The sequence below is a fragment of the Erythranthe guttata genome, chromosome 10, assembly GCF_056151865.1.
Source record: "Erythranthe guttata isolate IM_541 chromosome 10, IM_541, whole genome shotgun sequence".
Lineage (NCBI taxonomy): Eukaryota > Viridiplantae > Streptophyta > Magnoliopsida > Lamiales > Phrymaceae > Erythranthe > Erythranthe guttata.
This window is the reverse complement of record NC_142542.1, coordinates 17,864,764-17,887,218: the sequence shown is the minus strand read 5'-3', so window position 1 is coordinate 17,887,218 and position 22,455 is coordinate 17,864,764. Positions and strand designations below refer to the sequence as shown.

At 38.6% G+C, this 22,455-nt stretch overlaps 1 protein-coding gene and 1 long non-coding RNA gene across 2 annotated transcripts; both read left to right on the top strand.

Moving 5' to 3' along the window:
- Positions 1 to 1,304: 1,304 nt before the first annotated feature.
- Positions 1,305 to 3,446, top strand: LOC105958140 (peroxidase 16). The gene is made up of 4 exons (XM_012982147.2): positions 1,305 to 1,581; positions 1,781 to 1,978; positions 2,081 to 2,246; positions 2,880 to 3,446. Exons 1-4 carry the CDS (start codon positions 1,360 to 1,362, stop codon positions 3,284 to 3,286), a joined length of 993 nt encoding a protein of 330 aa, XP_012837601.2. The 5' UTR covers positions 1,305 to 1,359; the 3' UTR covers positions 3,287 to 3,446.
- Positions 3,447 to 19,557: 16,111 nt separating this feature from the next.
- Positions 19,558 to 22,181, top strand: LOC148767731 (uncharacterized). Its single transcript, XR_016033864.1, has 3 exons — positions 19,558 to 20,222; positions 20,785 to 20,870; positions 21,959 to 22,181. It is a non-coding gene; the product is annotated as an uncharacterized LOC148767731 (long non-coding RNA).
- The last annotated feature ends 274 nt before the right edge of the window (positions 22,182 to 22,455 follow it).

Below are 22,455 nucleotides of genomic sequence, written 5' to 3'. Positions count from 1 at the left end.
AATAAACTTATTTATTCATCTCATACAGTAGAACCTTGATAAATTAATGACCTTGATTAAATAATAGTTTCTCTCGGTCCCGACTCGGTGAAAATATGTTAAATTATTAACTCTGTAATTTAATAATTTGCTGAATTAATAGAATTTCCCTAGTCCCGACTGTATTAATTTATATAGGTTCAACTGTATTTATTTCTGTGGATCATAGATTATATGATTAAACCACAATCTAAGCTTGGACACTTAGATTCTGTACAAGTGCTTAACACATATAATTGAGAGCCTGTGAGATTATGTCAGTTAGGACAAACCAATATTATATTTATATGGTAATAACTTAAATCAAGAAGCGTGTTATATGTCTGGTTAGTTTGAATGAATAAATAAATAAATAATGGGATAACATAGTTTAGTTTTTTGATTAATCCAAATTGTCCCTATAAATGCCAGTCATGATTCCATTTGGCTTGTTCAAATAATCATTAGTTGTTAAAAGCTATTAGTTGATTGGTTCTTTGAAACATAAAAATAGTGTATTAGTCTTAATTACTTAAACAAATCCCGAATAAGAATATAGCTTTAGCTATTTGTTGATATTCCAAAGTGAAGAAAAACATAAACCCGAAATTGCGTCGAATTTGATGAATAATTTCGATCGTTTTTTAGATGGTGGCACGACACTATAAGCTACTTAATTATGACCTACTGTACGTACGTACGCTCGTGAATTCGAACTCACTCAGCCTTTATAGAGAGCCTTGTTTAAAATCCATTGAAACTTATATAGAGATTGTCACAACAAGATTTATTATATATATAAAATAGAATATCATTACATAGTATATATTCAGACTTTGCTTCTGTTTTTGCCCTTTGTACTTGCAATAATCAGTTCCCAGCAGTTTTAATAATTTTTATTGACTTTTTCTTGAAATCTATCTGTTATTCCATGCAAGAAATTCATGTCCTTAGTACAATATGCATTACACGTTCTTCTTACAATCTGTCAAAACCAAGTACTAGCAATATATATATATATATATATATATATACAATTAGAGAGAGAGAGAGAGAGAGAGAGAGAGAGAGAGAGAGAGAGAGAGAGAGAGAGAGAGAGAGAGAGAGAGAGAGACTAAGTGCTTTTCAGCACATATAATCCCAATTATTAATGTAATTAGTCTACTCTAAATCCGTGTTTAATTAATATAACATAAATCAGGACAACCTTACCTCATTCTAATAAAAAAATAGTTTTTATTTTTTAATGACAAACAAAAGACTTGTATATAAATAGGCATCCACCACCACCTCATCAAAACACAACAATCTTGCTTGTATCTCCCAAAAAAGAAAAAGAAAATGATGAACCAAAAATCAACAAGTTTAATGACCCTTTTGCCCCTGATTGTTGTCCTTGTAATTAGCAACACAGCCAATGCTCAGCTTAGAACTAATTTCTACAATGCAACATGCCCTAATGTTGAGGCCCTTGTTCGTGCCGCCGTTCAGGCCAAATTCCGGCAGACTTTCGTCACCGCTCCGGCCACCCTCCGCCTCTTCTTCCACGACTGCTTCGTTAGGGTTCGTCTTTTCTTTCTTTCTCTATATATATATGCATACAAAAAATGATCAACTTTTCATGACATTAATTTCAAGAAACATTTTTTTCTTGACCTAGCTGTTAATTAAAAACCCTCTAATTTTTCATGTTAAATAATTTTCTTTTCTTGGCTATAATATATATACATACATAAATATAAATATATATATATATATATAGGGTTGTGACGCATCGGTTATGATGGCATCGCCGACCGGAAATGCGGAGAAGGACCATCCGGATAACCTATCTCTCGCGGGAGACGGTTTCGACACTGTTATTCGGGCAAAGGCTGCCGTCGACAGAAATACTAATTGCACAAACAAAGTTTCGTGTGCCGATATATTAGCGTTGGCCACAAGAGACGTTGTCGCCTTGGTACGTGTATATATATATATATATGTACATACATTGTCTTAATATATACTATTGGCATTAGTGAAAACAAGAGCGGTGATCGTACGAAATTACTACGTGCAGGTCGGAGGGCCGTCGTATTCGGTGGAATTGGGAAGAAGAGACGGGAGAATATCGACTCGTGCCAGCGTACAAGGCCGTCTTCCGGGACCAGGGTTTAGTTTGAACCAACTCAACACCTTGTTTGCCAGTCATGGCCTAGACCAAACTGATGTCGTTGCATTATCAGGTATTATTATTATTATTATTATTATTATTATTATTATTATTATTATTATTATTATTATTATTATTGTTACGGGAAATTTACGGTTTTTTCGTTCCTCAAGTTCGCATCGATTTCATATTTGGTCCCTCGTGTTCACAAAAAACATATTTGGGTCCCTCATATTTCAGTAATTTAACTATTTTGGTCATTTCCGTCAATTTACCATTAGTCCGTCAGTTAAGACAGTGTTGGACAAATGTTAGATTCCGTTATTACTAACAGAAAATTGACTGAAATGACTATAAGTGTTGAATTTTTGAAATATGAGGGACCAAATGTGTTTTTTGAGAATATGGGGATTAAATGTGAAATTGATGCAAACTTAAGGGATAAAATTTGTATTTTCCCCTTATTATTATTATATATATAACGCCTCAAATTTTTTTTAAAAAGAATTATTCATAAAATGTAGTACAAAATAAATAAATGCATTGAAAACTAGTAAATAGTGGAAACACATTTAATTGAGAGTGGGTTGGAGTTCACTGCTGCCAAAAGATAGATCATTTGTGTATATATATATCCTCAGGAACAACAACAACAACAACAATAATAATAATAATATCTCGTTATACGTCTTAATTAAATTATTAGGCGCGCACACAATTGGATTCTCACACTGCAACCGTTTCTCGAGGAGAATCTACAACTTCAGCCCGGCAAACAGAATCGACCCGTCGCTCAACCTCCAGTACGCATTGCAGCTTCGACAAATGTGCCCCGTGAATGTGGACCCCACAATCGCCGTCAACATGGACCCCACTTCCCCAAACAGATTCGACAACGCTTACTTCCGGAACCTTCAAGGAGGAAGAGGCCTCTTTACTTCCGATCAAGTCCTCTTTACCGATACTCGTTCGAGAGCCACCGTTAATCAATTTGCTTTGAACAATGCTGCTTTTGGCAGAGCATTTGTGCTGGCTATGACTAAGCTTGGTAGAGTTGGGGTGCTCACTGGTAACCAGGGTGAGATCAGAATTGACTGCACTACGCCAAATTAAACCATGGTTAAGGATTGATATATATATATATATATATATATATATATATATTGTATGTGGCTGTTTCTTGATTTTTATTTTTTTTATTTTTGTTTCTTTTAAATTTTGTGAAGAGTGATAACAAATGCATTTATGAATTATAAAAGTATTGTTCAACAAACATTACATTTTCGTAAGAAAATGTTGGAAAACCCAAAAGATGTATCAATTGGTATCAAAGTGTAGTTGCGATTTTATTAACATCACCACGATACCAGAATTGTAATTTTTCAAACTTAAGTAAACTTGTACAGACTTAAATAAAGAATAGACCATGAACCGGATTGTGATTGTAAAGCCGCTAGGGGTATGAACGAGCCGAGCCCGCCTTTTTTAACAGGCTCGAGTCTATTTTATCGAGCTCGAGCTCGTCGAGTTCCCTTTTTTTTGGCTTGAGCTCGAGCTTGTGTCCATATTGTCGAGCTCGAGCCCAAGCTCATTTTGTTGTTTTTTTTTTTTTTTAAAATGTTTTTAATCATTATTTTTATTATATTAAAAATATTTAAAAAAAATTACAAAATAAACAATAAATTATAATTGTATATATTTTATCAAAAAAAAAAAATATAAAAAATAATAAATAAAGCTCGCGAGCCGACTCGTGAGCTCACGAACAACTAAAAACTGGCTCGAGCTCGGCTCGTCAGAAAGCTCGAGCCAGTTTTAAGAGAAAAAAAAAAGAAAAAAAGAGAGAAATAAAAAAAAAAAAAAAAAAAAAAGAGACTAGAAGGGAGAAGTAAGGACTAGTTGTTGAATTGTTTTGAAAACTCGATCCATTGTCTTAAGAGCAAAAGCGGAGACTTTTGAACCCTTAAGAATCGAGTTTATTAAAGTCCTTAGAGGTGACTTCATTGTTTCAAACGCCTATCTTTCAAATTTTGGCGTAATCACCTCAATTCAAGAAGAATAGCCACATATACCCATATTTCCTACCTCGAACCAAAGAGCCTAACAAATGAAAGCCACAAAGCCCCAATGATCCCAATAGCTTAATGTTCGATATTAGTAGAGTAGAATAATTTGGTGAGTATTTGGACATATGCATGTAAGTATAAATTAATTCTTTCTATCTTTAATTTGCAAATATTGGATGCTTGAAGCAATTGTATGATGGGTAAATTACACCCACACCCCTGAGGTATGCTTAAATAATTTTAAGGTCATTATGGTATCGATAATTACACTCACCCCCTGAAACGTAGTTAGAAACTCTAACGGGATAATGCATTGGATACATTATTCCGATAGGGTTCTAATGGACTATTACTTTTAACTAGTGGTGGAGATAACATAGAGTTATGGGGAGTTATTGGGTGACATGACTTCCCCAATATTTCTTAAATCACTCATATACCTCTTTGTTGTCTCCACCACTTCCTGAAACCAATAGTCCGCTAGAACTCTATCGTAATAACGTATCCAATGCATTATCCCATTAGAGTTTATAACTACGTTTCAAGGGGGTGAGTGTAATTATCAATACTACAGGGACCTTAAAGTTATTTAAGCATACCTCAAGGGTGTGGGTGTACTTTACCCTTGTATGATTTGTGGTTTTTGATAATGGTGAGTGACTAAGTGTTGTTGAATTTTGAGCGTGTGAATGCCTAAGAATTATCATTATAATTACAAGTTCTGAAAACGTGAAGTTGATCATTGATCTATGTAATGAGATGTAGTGGTTGAATTATTTGCTTATTGGTAGATTTCGCTTGAGGACAAACAAAAGTTCAAGTTTGGGGGTGTGTTAAGTGTATATTTTTACACTTTATCGTACATTTTTATTTGAGCTTTTGGTGTGTTTTAACGATAATTGGTGCTTAAAAAGTTGATTTATTGTATTTTAGGTACAAATTGAAGAATTGGAAAAGTATGGGGTAAAAACTGTAATTTTGGAGAAAATTTGGGCTAAAAGTGAAAAAGTCAAAAATATGAAGATTTAAAGCTCGGATGGCCGTCCGACTTTAAGTTCAAAATGTGGGACGGTCGTCCGAGACCACGAGGCATCACAGTAAAGGGATTTTAATTGCACAAGGAAGCTGCATTCTTCCCCAAGTTTTTCACCCTATATAAGACCAAGCCAAACACACAATTGGGAATTCATCGTTTACGCAGTTTCAAGAGCAACAAAATAATAGCGAAGACGAAGAATTCGAAGACTCCAAGCAAAGATTTATCGTTTATGATTTATTTTATTTGCGTTTTTACTCTAATCATGAGTAGCTAATCTTTTTAGTTTCTAGGATTTTATTTTGAACCCTATGTGGGATTTATGAACCCTTTTATATGATTTTATGCAATTTTTAATTTCAAATTATTTCTTCTACTTGTTTTATTAAGTGCATAAACTTGATCAACTTATGTGCTTTTATGTTATTATTAATTGCATGAATCGGAAGATCGGATTAATAATTAGAACTGTGGTAGAAGAGCTTTTGTGGTATTAACATAGGAATATAGTTAATCTCTTAGGTAGCCATTATTGAGATTTGTGCTTAATGATGTGTTCTAGAATTAATTGCGTAGGAATACAGTAATTGAATCTAGAGTATTAGAATCGTAATACACGCGGAAGCGGGTTATGATTAATTTAACATCTCAGGTTAATAATCCGGGTTAATTGCTTGCATAATTGAAGGAATTGGGGGAGTAATAATCACATAGGGGGAAGAATAAAATCCTAGGCTTGTCTACTTTGATTAATCTTCGTGTTTAAATTGCTTTCTTGTTTTTGCGGGTTATGATTAATTTAGCATATTAGGTTAATAATCCGGGTTAATTGCTTGCATAATTGAAGGAATTGGGGGAGTAATAATCACATAGGGGGAAAAATAAAATCCTAGGCTTGTCTACTTTGATTAATCTTCGTGTTTAAATTGCTTTCTTGTTTTTGCCTTTTTAATTTACTTAGTTAGTTTAATTTAATTAAATTAATCTTTTCCAAATTCGACTGTGTAGGATGGGCTTGGTAATAATTGTTAGGGTTTAGCATCTAAGATTAAATAATTAAATATTCTCTGTGGGTTCGATATGCGGACTTAATTGTCCACTATATTATTTGTACGAGACGTGCACTTGCATGTGAAACACGTGGATTATTTCCACATTGTGTTTTTAACTTTCTTATTTTTTAAACTAAATTTTAGTTATGGAATAAGTAGTGCTTAGTGGGTTAAGTATAGTGCTTAGTGGGCTAAGTAGTGCTTAGTGGATTTAATTGTGGATTTTATTCTAACTTCCTAACTAACCCACTAACCCATTTTCTTGAGTGCTCTTGTGGTTGGTTTTCTTGCAGATCATGGGCTGAGGAGTGGAAGCTTGAAATGTCTATAAATACCGATTTCAATACTCAATGATTTTTATCGATTCTACGAAATAAAAAACCGAGAGCTGAAAAGAATACATGAGTGTTTTAGAGTGGTTTTAGAATCGGTCGTTTGTACTCCTCATGAGTACAATCTTTACGTACTCCTTATGAGTACATTCTTTACGTACTTCTCATAAGTACATTCTTTGTAGTCTAGATTGTATAGTATATATGTTTCTAGACTTGGTTGTAAGAATGATCAAGATAGTGATTCATTCATAAGTTCTTTACGTACTCCTCACGAGTACATCTTTGAAATCTAGAATTTTTAATATTTTTCTTTTTGTATCTAGATTTGAATGTAAGAATGATCATGAGAATGATTCATTCATAAGGAAGAAGTTTTCGCACCTCTTCTGTTTGTATTCTTGGAATACTGATTTTAATATATTTTCTCGCCCTGTAAAGGGCAAGTTCACAAGTCTTTACTTGTGAACATTTTTAATTCTGAGTGTTGTTCTTTTATCTTTATATTTCCGCTGCATGTTTTCTCAAGTGTCATAACACTTCAGATAACATCTCTGTATTAAACGAATTCGGGACCATAAATTATTTCAATTGGTATCAAGAGCCAACACTTGACGTAACTAAGTGTTTGTTCTTATTTTCTTTTTCAGAAACGAATTCGTGATGGATACTCAGATGATTGCTTCCATGCGACCTCCTGTACTTGATGGCACAAACTACACCTACTGGAAAGTCGAGATGAGGGCGTACATCAAAGCCACTGATGAGAAAGCCTGGAGATATATTCTTAGTGGATGGAAGCCACCAACTATCACATATGCGGATGTGGATGTATTTCCAACACCAGAATTACGGTGGACAGCAGACGATCTATCAAATGCACTCCAGGCAGAACTAGAAAAGGAACAAGTTGCTACGGAATATGATGATGATGCAGATGAATGTCTCAACAATGTGGCATTTCAGATTCAAAAATTCAATAGGGCATACAGACGAAGTGGAATCAAGCCTAGACAGTTATTTCCAGATGGCTCTCCACAAAATCGAAAAACTCAACCTCGGAACAGATCTATTCCACAGAAAATATTTCCTCAAACATCTTCTCAAAACACTTTAAAAAATTCTTCATTTATTCGTTCAAATTCTGAACCCCCTAACTTGGATCATATTAAATGCAAGGCATGTTCAGGATTTGGACATTATGCTAATGAATGTGCAACTACCTTGAGAAGAAGAGGAATGAGTCTGATTTGTGCTGTCAGTGATGAGGAGGAAGAACAACCTGAACAGACAGAGGAACATCAATCCTCTAAACAAGCTCTTTCTGCCAGATATCTCACTGGAAGTGCCTCTGAAACAGAATCACAAGGAGTTTCTCTGGATGCTGCAACACTTTCTGAAACACTTTCATTAACTGAAATTTCTGAGTTAAATACTGATCATTATACATGTTTAAACAATATTTCTTTGAATGCAGCAGAATCCAGTAATAAAGCAGTTAGTGATGAGGAAGAAATGTGTAAGAGATTGTTCTGTGACTTGGAGAAGAAGACTCAAGCTCTAGATGCAGCCAACAAGAAAAATTCTTCCCTTAAAGAAACAATCACACATTTGGAGGTTGGTATCACCAAGAAGGATCTTGAACTGGCAAAGGTGAAAGATGAACTCAAAGAAGCAACTCTAGCAATCAAGAGGATGAATACCGACACAACTAAACTCGAAGAGATTGTGTCACTGGAGAAGTACAACAAGAATGAAGGTCTAGGGTTCAACAAACAAGTGAAGAAACACAAGCCAGTAAAGAAGAAAGAAATTGTCTTTGTAAAAGAGAAGGGTTCAAATGGAAAAGAATGCAGAAATTCCACAGTCACCACTTCAGAGTCCAGAATAAGGGGATACATTTGTCATGACTGTTTCTCACCAGGACATACCCGTCCATTGTGTGAGAAACTAAGTAGTGACAAAATGTTGTACAGGATGAGTCACAGCACTCCAGGGAACACCTCCAAGAAAAATGTAGAATTTACCAAAAAGGAGTGTAGAATATGGACTCCCAAAGGTAAACTTATGTGCAAAGCAGTATACACTTCTTTAAATGCTAACATTTCAGGTTCATGGTACTTTGATAGTGGATGCTCTAGGCACATGACTGGAACTAAAGAGTTTCTATCAAACTACTATACACTCAATGGAGGACGTGTAACCTATGGAGGATGAGCTAAAGGCAAAGTGGTTGGACGTGGAACACTCAGTCTTGAGGGACTTCCAAAACTTTCAAATGTCTTACATGTTGAAGGATTGGGGTCAAATATCATCAGTTCCAGATCAATGGAGAATTGTTATGAAACAGGTGACACCATCTCATGCAAGAGCTCAAGAGTAAGTGAAGTAGAGCTGTGTGTTGGGTTTCGGGCACGCGTACGCAGCGGAAAATAAAAATTTAATGTGATTTAAACGACTTTAAAACACACAAGTACATGCCCGACAAATTAAATCAATTAATTGCGTACCTTTGCGCTTCCAGCGAAATTAAACAACAACATACATGCTAATTATTTAACCGAATTTAAATCAATTAACATGCTCGCGTTTAAACCAAATAACATGCTCGCATTGATTTAAATCGATTACACATAATCACATAAAATCATACGAAACAAACATGAATACATATACATAGGTTTAAACGAAACTCAAATCGAAACTAGGGTTTCGCGTATTTACCTCTTGAAGCGTGAGGTAGGAGCGTTTAGCACGTCGAGATTGCTACGGAAACCAATCCGTACAATCGGGGCAGCAACGGTGCAGCAGCAGCGGCGGTGAGACAGCTCACGGCGGCGCGTGAGTTTCACGCGCGGACTTTCGGGGCGGCGCGTGGGGCAGCGTGCGGCTTCGGCTCGTGCGTTGCTCCTCGATTCTTCGATCTACAGTCTTCATCCTCTCGGATTTCACCTCGTACACTTCGATCTACTAAATCGTGGCACTAGACACGAAGTAGTTAGAATAAAACGGAAGAAAAAGAGAAGGAAAAACAATACCGAAACAATCGGCCAATGAATGGCCGATTCCGGTGAAGCTCCAGCGACGGCGGCGCGGGGGCCGAGGAGAGAGGGCCGAGAGAGAGAGTGTGTGAGCGGCTAGGGTTAGGGTTTTAGTGTTGTGTGTGTGCAAGTCCTATAAATCATGTATTTATAGTCCCTTGCATAAAACCCTAGCGGGCTTAAGTTGGACCGGGCCCAACAGCTTAAGTCCGTTAGTACTTTCACTTGCTCGTCTCTCTTAATTCAATGACCGAAAAATTGCAACGATTACATTTTCGGAATCATTATAATTTTCTCGTCATTACGAGTGCCATCTTTCATTTTCCAACTTTCCAAAAGTGGAAACCCTAGTTCAGTGCACTTTCTAAATTTGGAAACTTCCCGATTTAGAAAGTTCACTAACACGTTCGCCTATTCTTTTCCTTTTCTTATTCTCATTCATAATTCCAAATTACGAATGTTGGACTCAATCATATTGACTTCCAATCATGCAAAGATAAACTATTTTATCTCTGACCGTTTATTCAAAGATCTCATGTGCACGAGCAGTGTGACCCTCGATGGTTCAGGTGTAAGCTAGCCGTGGGCCCACAACCCTTTGTGGTCAAAACTCGTCCCCTTCGAGTTACGATTAAGATGAAGCTCGTTTCACCTTAATCACCCAACGAATCAAGATTGGCGTCTAGCAACTACGCGTCATGATTCCCTAGATACAAATGAAGTGCCTGCAAGAACCTTCAGATATAGTTAACGTACAGTACGGTCCCTTCGATTCATATGTCCCGATCGAACTAGAGGCATTGGTTCATCGAGACCTCTTTATATGTTCGATGACGGTGCGATCGTTCTAAGTGTTGTAATCCTTACGTGCATGACTTAGAGAATCGAATTCTCTAATCATCACCTAGTCAGCTCTGGCCAGAGACTTAGAATGATTACAAACTTTCAGAACACACAGGACATCCAAGACTATTCTAGCGATCGAATCCCCGACTACAATGCACAGACCTCCCACTAGATTTCGGACTGCACGAACACTGGCCCTTGGGATGGTCCTCGGTGGAACTCAGGGACAGGTCACGATACAGCTGGTCCTCTAGTGAAGTCACGGTGATGTCTAGGTCATAAGGACTAATGGTGTACAACTATACCATAGATATCTCTACTCGATTATTGGGAACCACTTAGAGATTTCTAGGGTGAGGGAGCTCAGTGAACTCGTCAACTTACGAGCACCCACTTATGCATGCCGATATCACAATACCGTATACTGATGAGATGCAGTACACATACACTAAGTGCTAGTCTTCATGGGAAAGGCCGATATCCTCATTAGTGGCGTAACCCTTCGACTAGGAACACGTTTAACAGTTATAATACTTAAGTAAATATCTCACGATCCTAACGATCAATTACTAGTACTTGTAATAACTGTAAGGACTATATCTATGCTTGTGACAAAGGGACAAATATATAGAATGCCAATGTGTTTTATCATTAATACGAATAAAGGTTCGTTTATTACAATAATAAATACGAAAGACCACAGCCACAAGTTGGCTTGTTGGTCACCTACTCTAACAATCTCCCACTTGACCTAAAGCCAACTACCCATAAACCGCAATCCCATCGACTCTCGATGTTTCTCATGGACCGATCTTGGTAAAGGCTTCGTGAAGGGGTCTGCAACGTTCTCTTCCGAGGTGACTCGTTCTACCTTAACTTCACCTCTATCAATGATCTCTCGGATCACGTGATACTTCCTCAGAATATGCTTCGACTTCTGATGAGATCGTGGCTCCTTAGCTTGCGCCACGGCTCCGGTGTTATCACAGTACAACGGTACTGGATCACTAGCATCAGGAATGACACCCAACTCTTGGATGAACTTCCTTATCCAAGTCCCTTCTTTTGCAGCTTCAGACGCTGCAATGTATTCCGCTTCGGTAGTGGAATCGGCCGTCGTGCTTTGCTTGGAACTCTTCCAACACACGGCACCACCATTAAGCGTGAATATAAATCCAGAATTCGACTTTGAGTCGTCCACGTCCGATTGAAAACTAGAGTCAGTGAAACCCTCTAATTTCAACTCGGCACCCCTATAGACCAAAAATATATCCTTAGTCCTTCGCAAGTACTTGAGGATATCTTTCACGGCTTTCCAGTGAGCCGGGCCGGGGTTAGACTGATATCTGCTTGTGACACTCACAGCATACGCAATATCGGGTCTCGTACATAGCATGCCATACATTATGCTTCCTATGGCAGAAGCATAGGGCGTCCTTTTCATCTCCTCGATTTCACTAGGTGTTTGGGGACACATAGATTTCGAGAGACGAACCCCATGGGACATTGGCAAGAATCCCTTCTTGGACTCTTCCATGCTAAACCGTTTCATAACGGTGTCTATGTACAGGCTTTGGGATAAACCAAGCATCTTTCTCGCTCTATCTCTATAGATGCGTATTCCTAATACATAAGATGCTTCTCCCAAATCCTTCATTGAGAAACGTGTGGACAACCATGCTTTCGTTTGTTGTAACATCCCTACGTCATTCCCAATGAGTAGAATGTCATCAACGTAAAGCACTAGAAATATTATTGCCCTCCCACTAACCTTCTTGTATACACAAGGTTCCTCCGGATTCTTCTCAAAATCAAACTCTTTGATAGTTGAGTCGAACCTAATGTTCCAACTACGGGATGCTTGCTTCAATCCATAAATGGATCGCTGGAGCTTGCAAACCTTTTGCTCACTTCCAGAAGATATGAAGCCTTCCGGCTGTGCCATGTAAATTTCTTCCTCAATATCTCCATTAAGGAAGGCGGTCTTCACATCCATTTGCCATATCTCGTAGTCGTACCACGCAGCTATGGCCAGCAAAATCCTAATGGACTTCAGCATCGCGACTGGCGAAAAGGTTTCCTCATAGTCAACACCTTGCCTTTGAGTGTATCCTTTTGCTACCAATCTAGCTTTATAGGTCGATACCTTTCCATCAACTCCAATTTTCTTCTTATAGATCCATTTGCAGCCTATAGGAACAATTCCTTTGGGTGGATCTACCAAGGTCCATACCTTGTTGGAGTACATGGAGTCCATTTCGGATTTCATGGCAGTTAGCCAATGTCCCATGTCCGCATCCGATACGGCCTCATTGTATGTTCTTGGATCTTGTCCAAGATCAACATGATCTTCATCATTTTCGAGGAGGAATAACCTATCCGGCATTTTCCGAACTCTTTCGGATCTACGTACCGTAGGTTCAGGAGGTATATTAGTGGTTTGTTGTATTGGTTCGATTACTTGTTCTTGCGTTTGAACTTCACTTTGTGGTTCTTGAACTACTTCAAGTTCTATCATGCTGCCCTTTCTATCGGATAGAAACTCCCTTTCCAAAAAGGTGGCATTTCTCGAAACAAACGTCTTTGCTTCTTTGACATAGTAGAACTCGTATCCCATCAAGTCTTCGGGATACCCCACAAAATAGCACAAGTCGGATTTACTATCCAACTTATCTCCCACTAATCGCTTCACATAAGCGGGACAACCCCATATCCTAATATGTTTGTAATTGGGTTTTCGGGAATGCCAAAGTTCATAAGGTGTGGATTTAACTACTTTGGTGTTAACTCTATTCAGCAAATACGCGGCAGTACGGAGTGCATGACCCCACAAGTATGCCGGTAAGTTTGTGAACCCCATCATTGATCGAACCATATCTAATAAAGTTCGATTCCGACGTTCGGATACTCCATTAAGTTGAGGAGTTCCCGGTGGAGTCCATTGGGACTGTATCCCATTTTCTTTTAGATAGTCAATGAACTCGATGCTCAAGTATTCTCCACCACGATCGGATCGCAGCTTCTTAATACTTCGTCCGAGTTGCTTTTCTACTTCATGTCTAAAATCTTTGAACCTTTCAAATGTTTCAGACTTGTACTTCATCAAGTACACATACCCATACCTAGAATAATCGTCGGTAAAGGTAGCGAAGTAGTTATATCCACCCTTCGCACTAACACTTAGTGGACCACATACGTCTGTATGGATCAAATCCAAAAGACCCTCGGCTCGTTCCATTTTCCCTTTGTAGGGTGACTTGGTCATTTTCCCTTTAAGGCAAGATTCACAAGTTTGTAGTGATTTCACGTCCTCCAAAGAGAACAATCCTTCACTAACAAAATCGTTCATCCTTCTTAAAGAGACATGACCTAATCTAGCGTGCCAAAGTTGTGCGGGGTTTTGATCTATCTCCTTACGTTTTGCTGATATAACATTAATAGGTATTTCACTTGGATTTAGTTCGTACAAGTTGTTTATTAGTCGTCCTTTGCAAATTAAATTCTCATTCTTTTGTATAATGCAAATCGAATTTCCAAAAACAAAAGTAAAACCTTCAATATCTAATACATGAATAGAAATAAGGTTTCTAATGAGCGACGGAACAAATAAACAATCGTTCAAAACAATAGGAAAACTAGAATCCAAAACATTTAAGTAAATTGTGCCAATGGCTTCAGCAGCAACTCTTGCTCCATTCCCCATCCTTAGGTAGGTCTCACCCGCTCTAAGTCTTCGACTTCTTGTCATTAGCTGCAAATCATTGCACAAATGTGAGCCACAGCCCGTATCCAATACCCAAGAAGAAGAGTTGACAGACAAATTTATGTCAATGAAATACGTACCCTTTTCAGAACCTTTCTGCTTTAGGTAAGCCTTGCAGTTGCGGCGCCAATGTCCTTTCTTTCCACAGTGATGGCAAGCATCATCAACTTGCTTACCAACCTTTGCTTTGGGGCCCCCACTACCTTCACCCACCTCGAACTTGCTGTTTGGGAAGGGAACTCTTTCCTTTCTCTTCTTTTGGAAAGGACTCTTCTTTCCAGAAGTAGCAGCAATGAGAACAGACTTCTCTTTCTTAATGGTGGACTCGAAGCTGACCAACATGTTCATTAACTCATCCAAGGGAGGATCTAGTTTGTTCATGTTGAAGTTCACTATGAACGATTCATAGGAACTAGGAAGGGATAACAGGATCAAATCCAACGAGAGCTCGGCCGGGAGGGTGACATCAAGATTCACTAGCTTTTCAAGGAGAGTGATCATTTTGAGACAGTGCTCGTGGACCGAAGTCCCTTCGCGCAGTCTCGCTGTGATCAACTCCTTTGTAGCAGCGTACCTCGATGCCCTAATATTCTCACTATACATGCTATCGAGATGAGCCTTTATATCGAAAGCATGCATGTGAGACTCATATTTCCTCGCAAGCTCGGGCTCCATGGCGGCTATCATATAGCACCTAGCATGAATGTCATCTTTCTTCCAAACTTCATAAGTTTCCTTTTCAGCATCAGTCGCTGTGGCAGGTATAGTGGCGGGAAGCCTCTCGTTCAAAACATAGAGACGCCCCTCAACAGTTAGCACAAGCTTAAGACTACGCAACCAATCTAGGTAATTAGGGCCATTGAGTTTATTGTCGAGGATTGACATTATGGGATTCTTAGACATGATTATCTGAGACATATAGAGAAGAGGATTATTAGAGATTCGCGTTAAATGATTGTTACAATTAAATGTTTGGACTTATGTTATTTAATTGTTCTCCCACTAATTTTATCGAATTCCACTTCCCTCTAGTAGACAAACGAGAAAACTGATTTTTCTTAATGGGCTTTAGGTCCAATAGACAAATATAACCCGTAGTTAATCTAGCCCGATTATATTTGCCCAAGGGTAGATCACAATCAATCATATCCACAATATGACCCTAAATTAATTTTCCTCACACTTGATAATGACCTAAGTTAATCTCGCGAATATCAAAATCGTCGTGTGTCAAGTCTAACCTACCAATCAAAGATGCTCATAGAACTTGATTATGCCAAACTAATGCAGTCCCTAGTTAATCTAGCCGACCACGTTAATTCAACATAACCCTTTTCTACGGCTACCTTCATCATTATGTCAATTGAATTACAGCTTACTCTACCATAGCACTCCCCGCTAACACGGCTTACTGCACTATAGTAAAGGGCTACACATAATCCAACCGTTGGCAGAAGGAAAGAAATAACTCAACAGATTGGGTTTTTTCTTTATAGCTTGAAATGATTCTTAATTAAAAGAATGAGGGATTTTATTAAAATGTTTTATCTCATCAGAAGGTTTTGGATTGGTCTATGTGATTCCTACATCTATGTTCTCTAAAGGTATATGGAAACGCATATTGTCCTAAGAGGAACATACGACCTAACTACATAATTAATTACATTAATTAATTATCGGGGTTTTCAAAATAATTATAGAATCTCAACTAACATAAATCAATCAAATAATGTTGAGGTACTATTAATTAAGTTGAAGTATAATCAATATTATACGTGTGTTCTATTAATTGAAATTAATTTAACAATTTAAATTAATTAATTAATCTAACACCTATTTACTAAAATAGATGATTGTCGATCCAATTATCTAATTGGGATTAATTGAAATTAATTTTCCAAAAATTAAAATCAATTTGTTTTAAGTTTAATTTTAGAAATCTGAAATAAATTTTTTTTTTTTTTTTTCAGTGAACCGGTTCGGCCGACCGGTCCGACCGGTTCGGACCGAAACGGTCCGGACCGAAACGGTCCGGTTCTGCCCGGTCCAATTGACCCAAATCAGTGGGCCGGGTCAGTCGGACCGAGAACCGGTCTGACCGACCCGAATCCACTTGGATTCGGTCGATTGGATCGTGCACAACCATCGAACCGGCCGGTCCGACCGGTTCGATCCGAACAATTAAAAACCGACGTTTTAAAAATAATTTCAGATCCGATTTTCCAATTTTAAACAATTTTAAAGCTGGAAAAATTCTAAACAACATTTCAAAAATATTTTAAACTTACGAAAACTCCCAATTACATAATACGACAATCACTACTTTAATAAATCGAACATGCATAAAATCATAGCATATTAAACGACGCAATTAATTGCGCAACGAGCTCTGATACCACTCTTGGGTTTCGGGCACGCGTACGCAGCGGAAAATAAAAATTTAATGTGATTTAAACGACTTTAAAACACACAAGTACATGCCCGACAAATTAAATCAATTAATTGCGTACCTTTGCGCTTCCAGCGAAATTAAACAACAACATACATGCTAATTATTTAACCGAATTTAAATCAATTAACATGCTCGCGTTTAAACCAAATAACATGCTCGCATTGATTTAAATCGATTACACATAATCACATAAAATCATACGAAACAAACATGAATACATATACATAGGTTTAAACGAAACTCAAATCGAAACTAGGGTTTCGCGTATTTACCTCTTGAAGCGTGAGGTAGGAGCGTTTAGCACGTCGAGATTGCTACGGAAACCAATCCGTACAATCGGGGCAGCAACGGTGCAGCAGCAGCGGCGGTGAGACAGCTCACGGCGGCGCGTGAGTTTCACGCGCGGACTTTCGGGGCGGCGCGTGGGGCAGCGTGCGGCTTCGGCTCGTGCGTTGCTCCTCGATTCTTCGATCTACAGTCTTCCTCCTCTCGGATTTCACCTCGTACACTTCGATCTACTAAATCGTGGCACTAGACACGAAGTAGTTAGAATAAAACGGAAGAAAAAGAGAAGGAAAAACAATACCGAAACAATCGGCCAATGAATGGCCGATTCCGGTGAAGCTCCGGCGACGGCGGCGCGGTGGCCGAGGAGAGAGGGCCGAGAGAGAGAGTGTGTGAGCGGCTAGGGTTAGGGTTTTAGTGTTGTGTGTGTGCAAGTCCTATAAATCATGTATTTATAGTCCCTTGCATAAAACCCTAGCGGGCTTAAGTTGGACCGGGCCCCACAGCTTAAGTCCGTTAGTACTTTCACTTGCTCGTCTCTCTTAATTCAATGACCGAAAAATTGCAACGATTACATTTTCGGAATCATTATAATTTTCTCGTCATTACGAGTGCCATCTTTCATTTTCCAACTTTCCAAAAGTGGAAACCCTAGTTCAGTGCACTTTCTAAATTTGGAAACTTCCCGATTTAGAAAGTTCACTAACACGTTCGCCTATTCTTTTCCTTTTCTTATTCTCATTCATAATTCCAAATTACGAATGTTGGACTCAATAATATTGACTTCCAATCATGCAAAGATAAACTATTTTATCTCTGACCGTTTATTCAAAGATCTCATGTGCACGAGCAGTGTGACCCTCGATGGTTCAGGTGTAAGCTAGCCGTGGGCCCACAACCCTTTGTGGTCAAAACTCGTCCCCTTCGAGTTACGATTAAGATGAAGCTCGTTTCACCTTAATCACCCAACGAATCAAGATTGGCGTCTAGCAACTACGCGTCATGATTCCCTAGATACAAATGAAGTGCCTGCAAGAACCTTCAGATATATTTAACGTACAGTACGGTCCCTTCGATTCATATGTCCCGATCGAACTAGAGGCATTGGTTCATCGAGACCTCTTTATATGTTCGATGACGGTGCGATCGTTCTAAGTGTTGTAATCCTTACGTGCATGACTTAGAGAATCGAATTCTCTAATCATCACCTAGTCAGCTCTGGCCAGAGACTTAGAATGATTACAAACTTTCAGAACACACAGGACATCCAAGACTATTCTAGCGATCGAATCCCCGACTACAATGCACAGACCTCCCACTAGATTTCGGACTGCACGAACACTGGCCCTTGGGATGGTCCTCGGTGGAACTCAGGGACAGGTCACGATACAGCTGGTCCTCTAGTGAAGTCACGGTGATGTCTAGGTCATAAGGACTAATGGTGTACAACTATACCATAGATATCTCTACTCGATTATTGGGAACCACTTAGAGATTTCTAGGGTGAGGGAGTTCAGTGAACTCGTCAACTTACGAGCACCCACTTATGCATGCCGATATCACAATACCGTATACTGATGAGATGCAGTACACATACACTAAGTGCTAGTCTTCATGGGAAAGGCCGATATCCTCATTAGTGGCGTAACCCTTCGACTAGGAACACGTTTAACAGTTATAATACTTAAGTAAATATCTCACGATCCTAACGATCAATTACTAGTACTTGTAATAACTGTAAGGACTATATCTATGCTTGTGACAAAGGGACAAAGATATAGAATGCCAATGTGTTTTATCATTAATACGAATAAAGGTTCGTTTATTACAATAATAAATACGAAAGACCACAGCCACAAGTTGGCTTGTTGGTCACCTACTCTAACACTGTGGCACCAGAAACTTGGGCACACAAACTTCAAAAATCTGAAGCTGCTCAACAAGTACAATGCCATAAGAGGAATTCCTGATCTCAAGATCAATGACATTCCTATATGTGGAATGTGCCAGAAGGGAAAGCAAACTAAAGTACCACACAAAGTGTTACAACCCGTTGGTACCACCATTTGTTTTGAACTTGTACATATGGATCTTATGGGTCCTATAGAGGTAGAAAGCCTAGGTGGTAAAAAATATGTATTTGTGTGTGTTGATGATTTTTCGAGATATACTTTGGTGTATTTTTTAAGAGAAAAATCTGATCTAGAATACATGCATGTGTTTGGATGTGTTTGCTATGTCCTCAATGATACAGATCATCTAGCTAAATTTGATTCCAAGTGTAACACCCCGTAAATTATGCGAGAGTTTATTGTACTTTATAATGAGAATTGGGGGCTGATGTGTTATTATGTAATAATTTTGGGGCATAAGCATAATAATAATTCTATAATTTAGTAACTTGGCCATTAAGCAATTGAGGGGCTTGTTTAATCGGATAATTGAATGTTGTTAACCAAGAAAATGAGAGAGAGAGACACGTAGAATAAAAATGAGTCAGACTTTCTCTTCATCTTCATCCGATTCTTCCTACACTTCACTCCTCTTCTCAAAACTCCTTTCTCTCTCTCGCTCTCTCATCATCTCTCTCTTTCTCTCTCGCCCGCGCTCTCTTCCTCTCTCTCTCTCTTGATCCTTGGCTGAAATCATGGAAGTTAATTGAAGAAAAAACGTCGAATTTAGGAACGAGGTTTGGTCGAGTGGGGTATAGGAAGGGAATTTGAGGTTTTAATCGGGAAATCCCCAATTCACATTATTGGCAGAATTAGGGTTGCGTGAAGAAGGCTTTAGCAAGGGGCTACAACGATCAGGTCGCCTACGGTGGTGGTCGCATCAGATGGTCGCCGGAATCGGGTGAAGAAGATAAGCTGTCCAAAATCTGAATTTTAGCTTTTGGTCCTTTGAAGAATTAATAGCTCGGAGGCCTTAAAGGTTGAATATTGACGATCAGGACACACGGTTAGAAACCTGGAGATGTTAGCTTTCCATTGGTGTTGGAGCTCGGTAGTATAAATCGGCGGTGGTTGCCGGAATTGGGCGAGAAGTTCAGCCTGCTCGCTGGACCTATAATGAAATCTGCTGCCGCACCTGTTTTCGGAGCCGAAATCGAAGGGTTTCGAATGCGAATTTGGAATCGGTTCCTTCAGGAAACTCGTAGAGGACATCGTAAACTATAAGTAAGTGTTCAATTGTATCGAATTAGAATATTTAATATACGTGTTTTAGAGGTCGGAATCCGATAACAGTAATCTGCCGGAAACAGGGCAGTTTTGAGTATCTTCTTGCGGGACTGTTTTCGATATGTTGGGATCATAATTTGGGCTATGTGCCTTCATGAAACTTGTAGATTAAACGTCTAGGTTTCATTTGATGTATTATTTGGACAATTTGGATAACCGTGCAATTTGTTATGATTTTTCAAAATGGCTGTGACAGTAAACGAAATTATCCGAAAATCTGGCAGGTTTATGTATTCATCTTTCGGGGTTGTTATTGACGGGTTATGTTGTTAATTTGGGGTTAAAGTCTTTAGTAAAATTGTAGATACAGATGTTATCTTTAACTTTATATATCATTTAGGTCATTCGGATAAGTACGACGATCGCAGTGATTATTTGAATAGAGTGCCACGAGAAGCAATTCTTAGTATATGTTTAAGAAATTGACTATGTCATATAGTGAATGGTAGTATGACTATATTACTGTTCGGAATCTTATTTAGTTCTAATATTTGCATAGGTGTTGAGCGTAGTGAAGCTCTCACTCAAGGTTTAAGCTTAAAGATGCTTCTATAGCACTTCTATAGCACTAGCGTTGGACTCCAGGTGAGAAACTATGACTCCTTATCCGATTTCTTTCCTACCGCATAATATCTCCTTTGTTTGAACCGAATATTTTGTATATATTGAAGCCTTCGATACCTTGATTATATTTGTTCTTGAAATATGATCCTTAATGTTTTGCGAGCATATTGTTTTCTTGGCTCGAACTTGGAACCTTGATCTTGTTCTTGAAATCTTGAACTTGTCAATTCTCTTGGTTGCTATGTTCACGGCTAATTCCTATACTTGATTCCCTGGCCTGAACATTTTCCTTGAATCGATATTGGATAATATTTATTCTCAAAATCTTGTCTTGAATGCTTTCTGAGAATAAATATTTTGTTGGCTCGAACTTGAATCTCATGTTTATTGAATTCATTGAGATCTTGATATACTCGTTCTTGGAACCTGACATAGGAACTTATTGTTCTTCTTGAATTCCATATTCACGACAATTCTTTCATTGGCTTGAATTGAAATCTGAACATGTTCATTATCCTGAGACTTCGATATTCAATTATCGTGATCGTGACCTATCTTGTGAATGATTGACTTGATTCTTGAATTGATTCTTGAAATGAATGACTTGATATTCCTAAAAGGAATGATATTGATTCTTGAACCTACTGTCCCCACCCTTGAGGACGCTCTTGGGGGAGCTGGGCCCTAGGACCATTTCGGCAAGACGATCGGGCAGTATTGGGCTGACGATGACTGGTCTCCCGAATGGTACCTCCTGATGGTTCGGACTCACGTTCGTTTGGAGTTAAATGTTCTTGAGCCGAATCGGCACGTTCCGGTCGTGCCTCTTGCTTGTTTCCGACCGAGTGGCCACTCGGGACGGAGTGGAGGGATAAGGATGTGATATGATTTTATTTGTTGGGAGTTACAAGGTTGGAGACCCCACCAAATATTGAACTCAAGCCGTACATGTTACACTCTTGTACATGTTACACTTCTGTTAATGAAATTCTTGTAAAGTCTCTCGTTATATGTTCTGTTCTGTTGATTCTCATCATACTCATGGATCATATGTTTTTCACTAAGTCATTCGGACTTATTCGTTTCTCCTTTCTGATATTAATGCGTAGGTAAAAGAAAGACTTAGACCTAAATTTTCATACTAAGAGTTAAAGCTCGTGTATGCCTCCGATTAGTCTCGTCGAGAGGTATCTCTATTTATGTTCCGTATAAGAATCCTTTGATCGAGAATTTTGTAATAGAGTACGTGGTGTCGAAGTCGACTTGTAATAGAATCCCCTTTTGTAAATAAGATGGTATAGATATTGGGGTTTAATGTTTTGATCATCGAAATTTTTAGGAGCATATTTGGGGTCATTGAATGTACTGCATGTTGAGTGGTGTTCCGCCACGAGGTGCCTGGTACTCGGGGCGGGGTGCTACACTAAGAGTGATTTGAGTTTATTTATGGGATACTCTAATAACAGTCATGCTTATAGAGTATATAACTTAAGAACTCGAACCATTATTGAATCTGTAAATGTGGTATTTGATGATTTTGCTGATCTCCGCAGTAAAACAGCTGAAGATGAAGTTGATGACCTGATTGCTGAAGGAGAAACAACCG

Coding starts and splice junctions, on each gene's coding strand:
- LOC105958140 (XM_012982147.2), top strand. CDS start 1,360: ATGATGAACCAAAAATCAACAAGTTTAATGACCCTTTTGCCCCTGATT. Junction 1,979..2,080: donor CAAGAGACGTTGTCGCCTTG/GTACGTGTATAT, acceptor TACTACGTGCAG/GTCGGAGGGCCGTCGTATTC. Junction 2,247..2,879: donor TGATGTCGTTGCATTATCAG/GTATTATTATTA, acceptor TTAAATTATTAG/GCGCGCACACAATTGGATTC.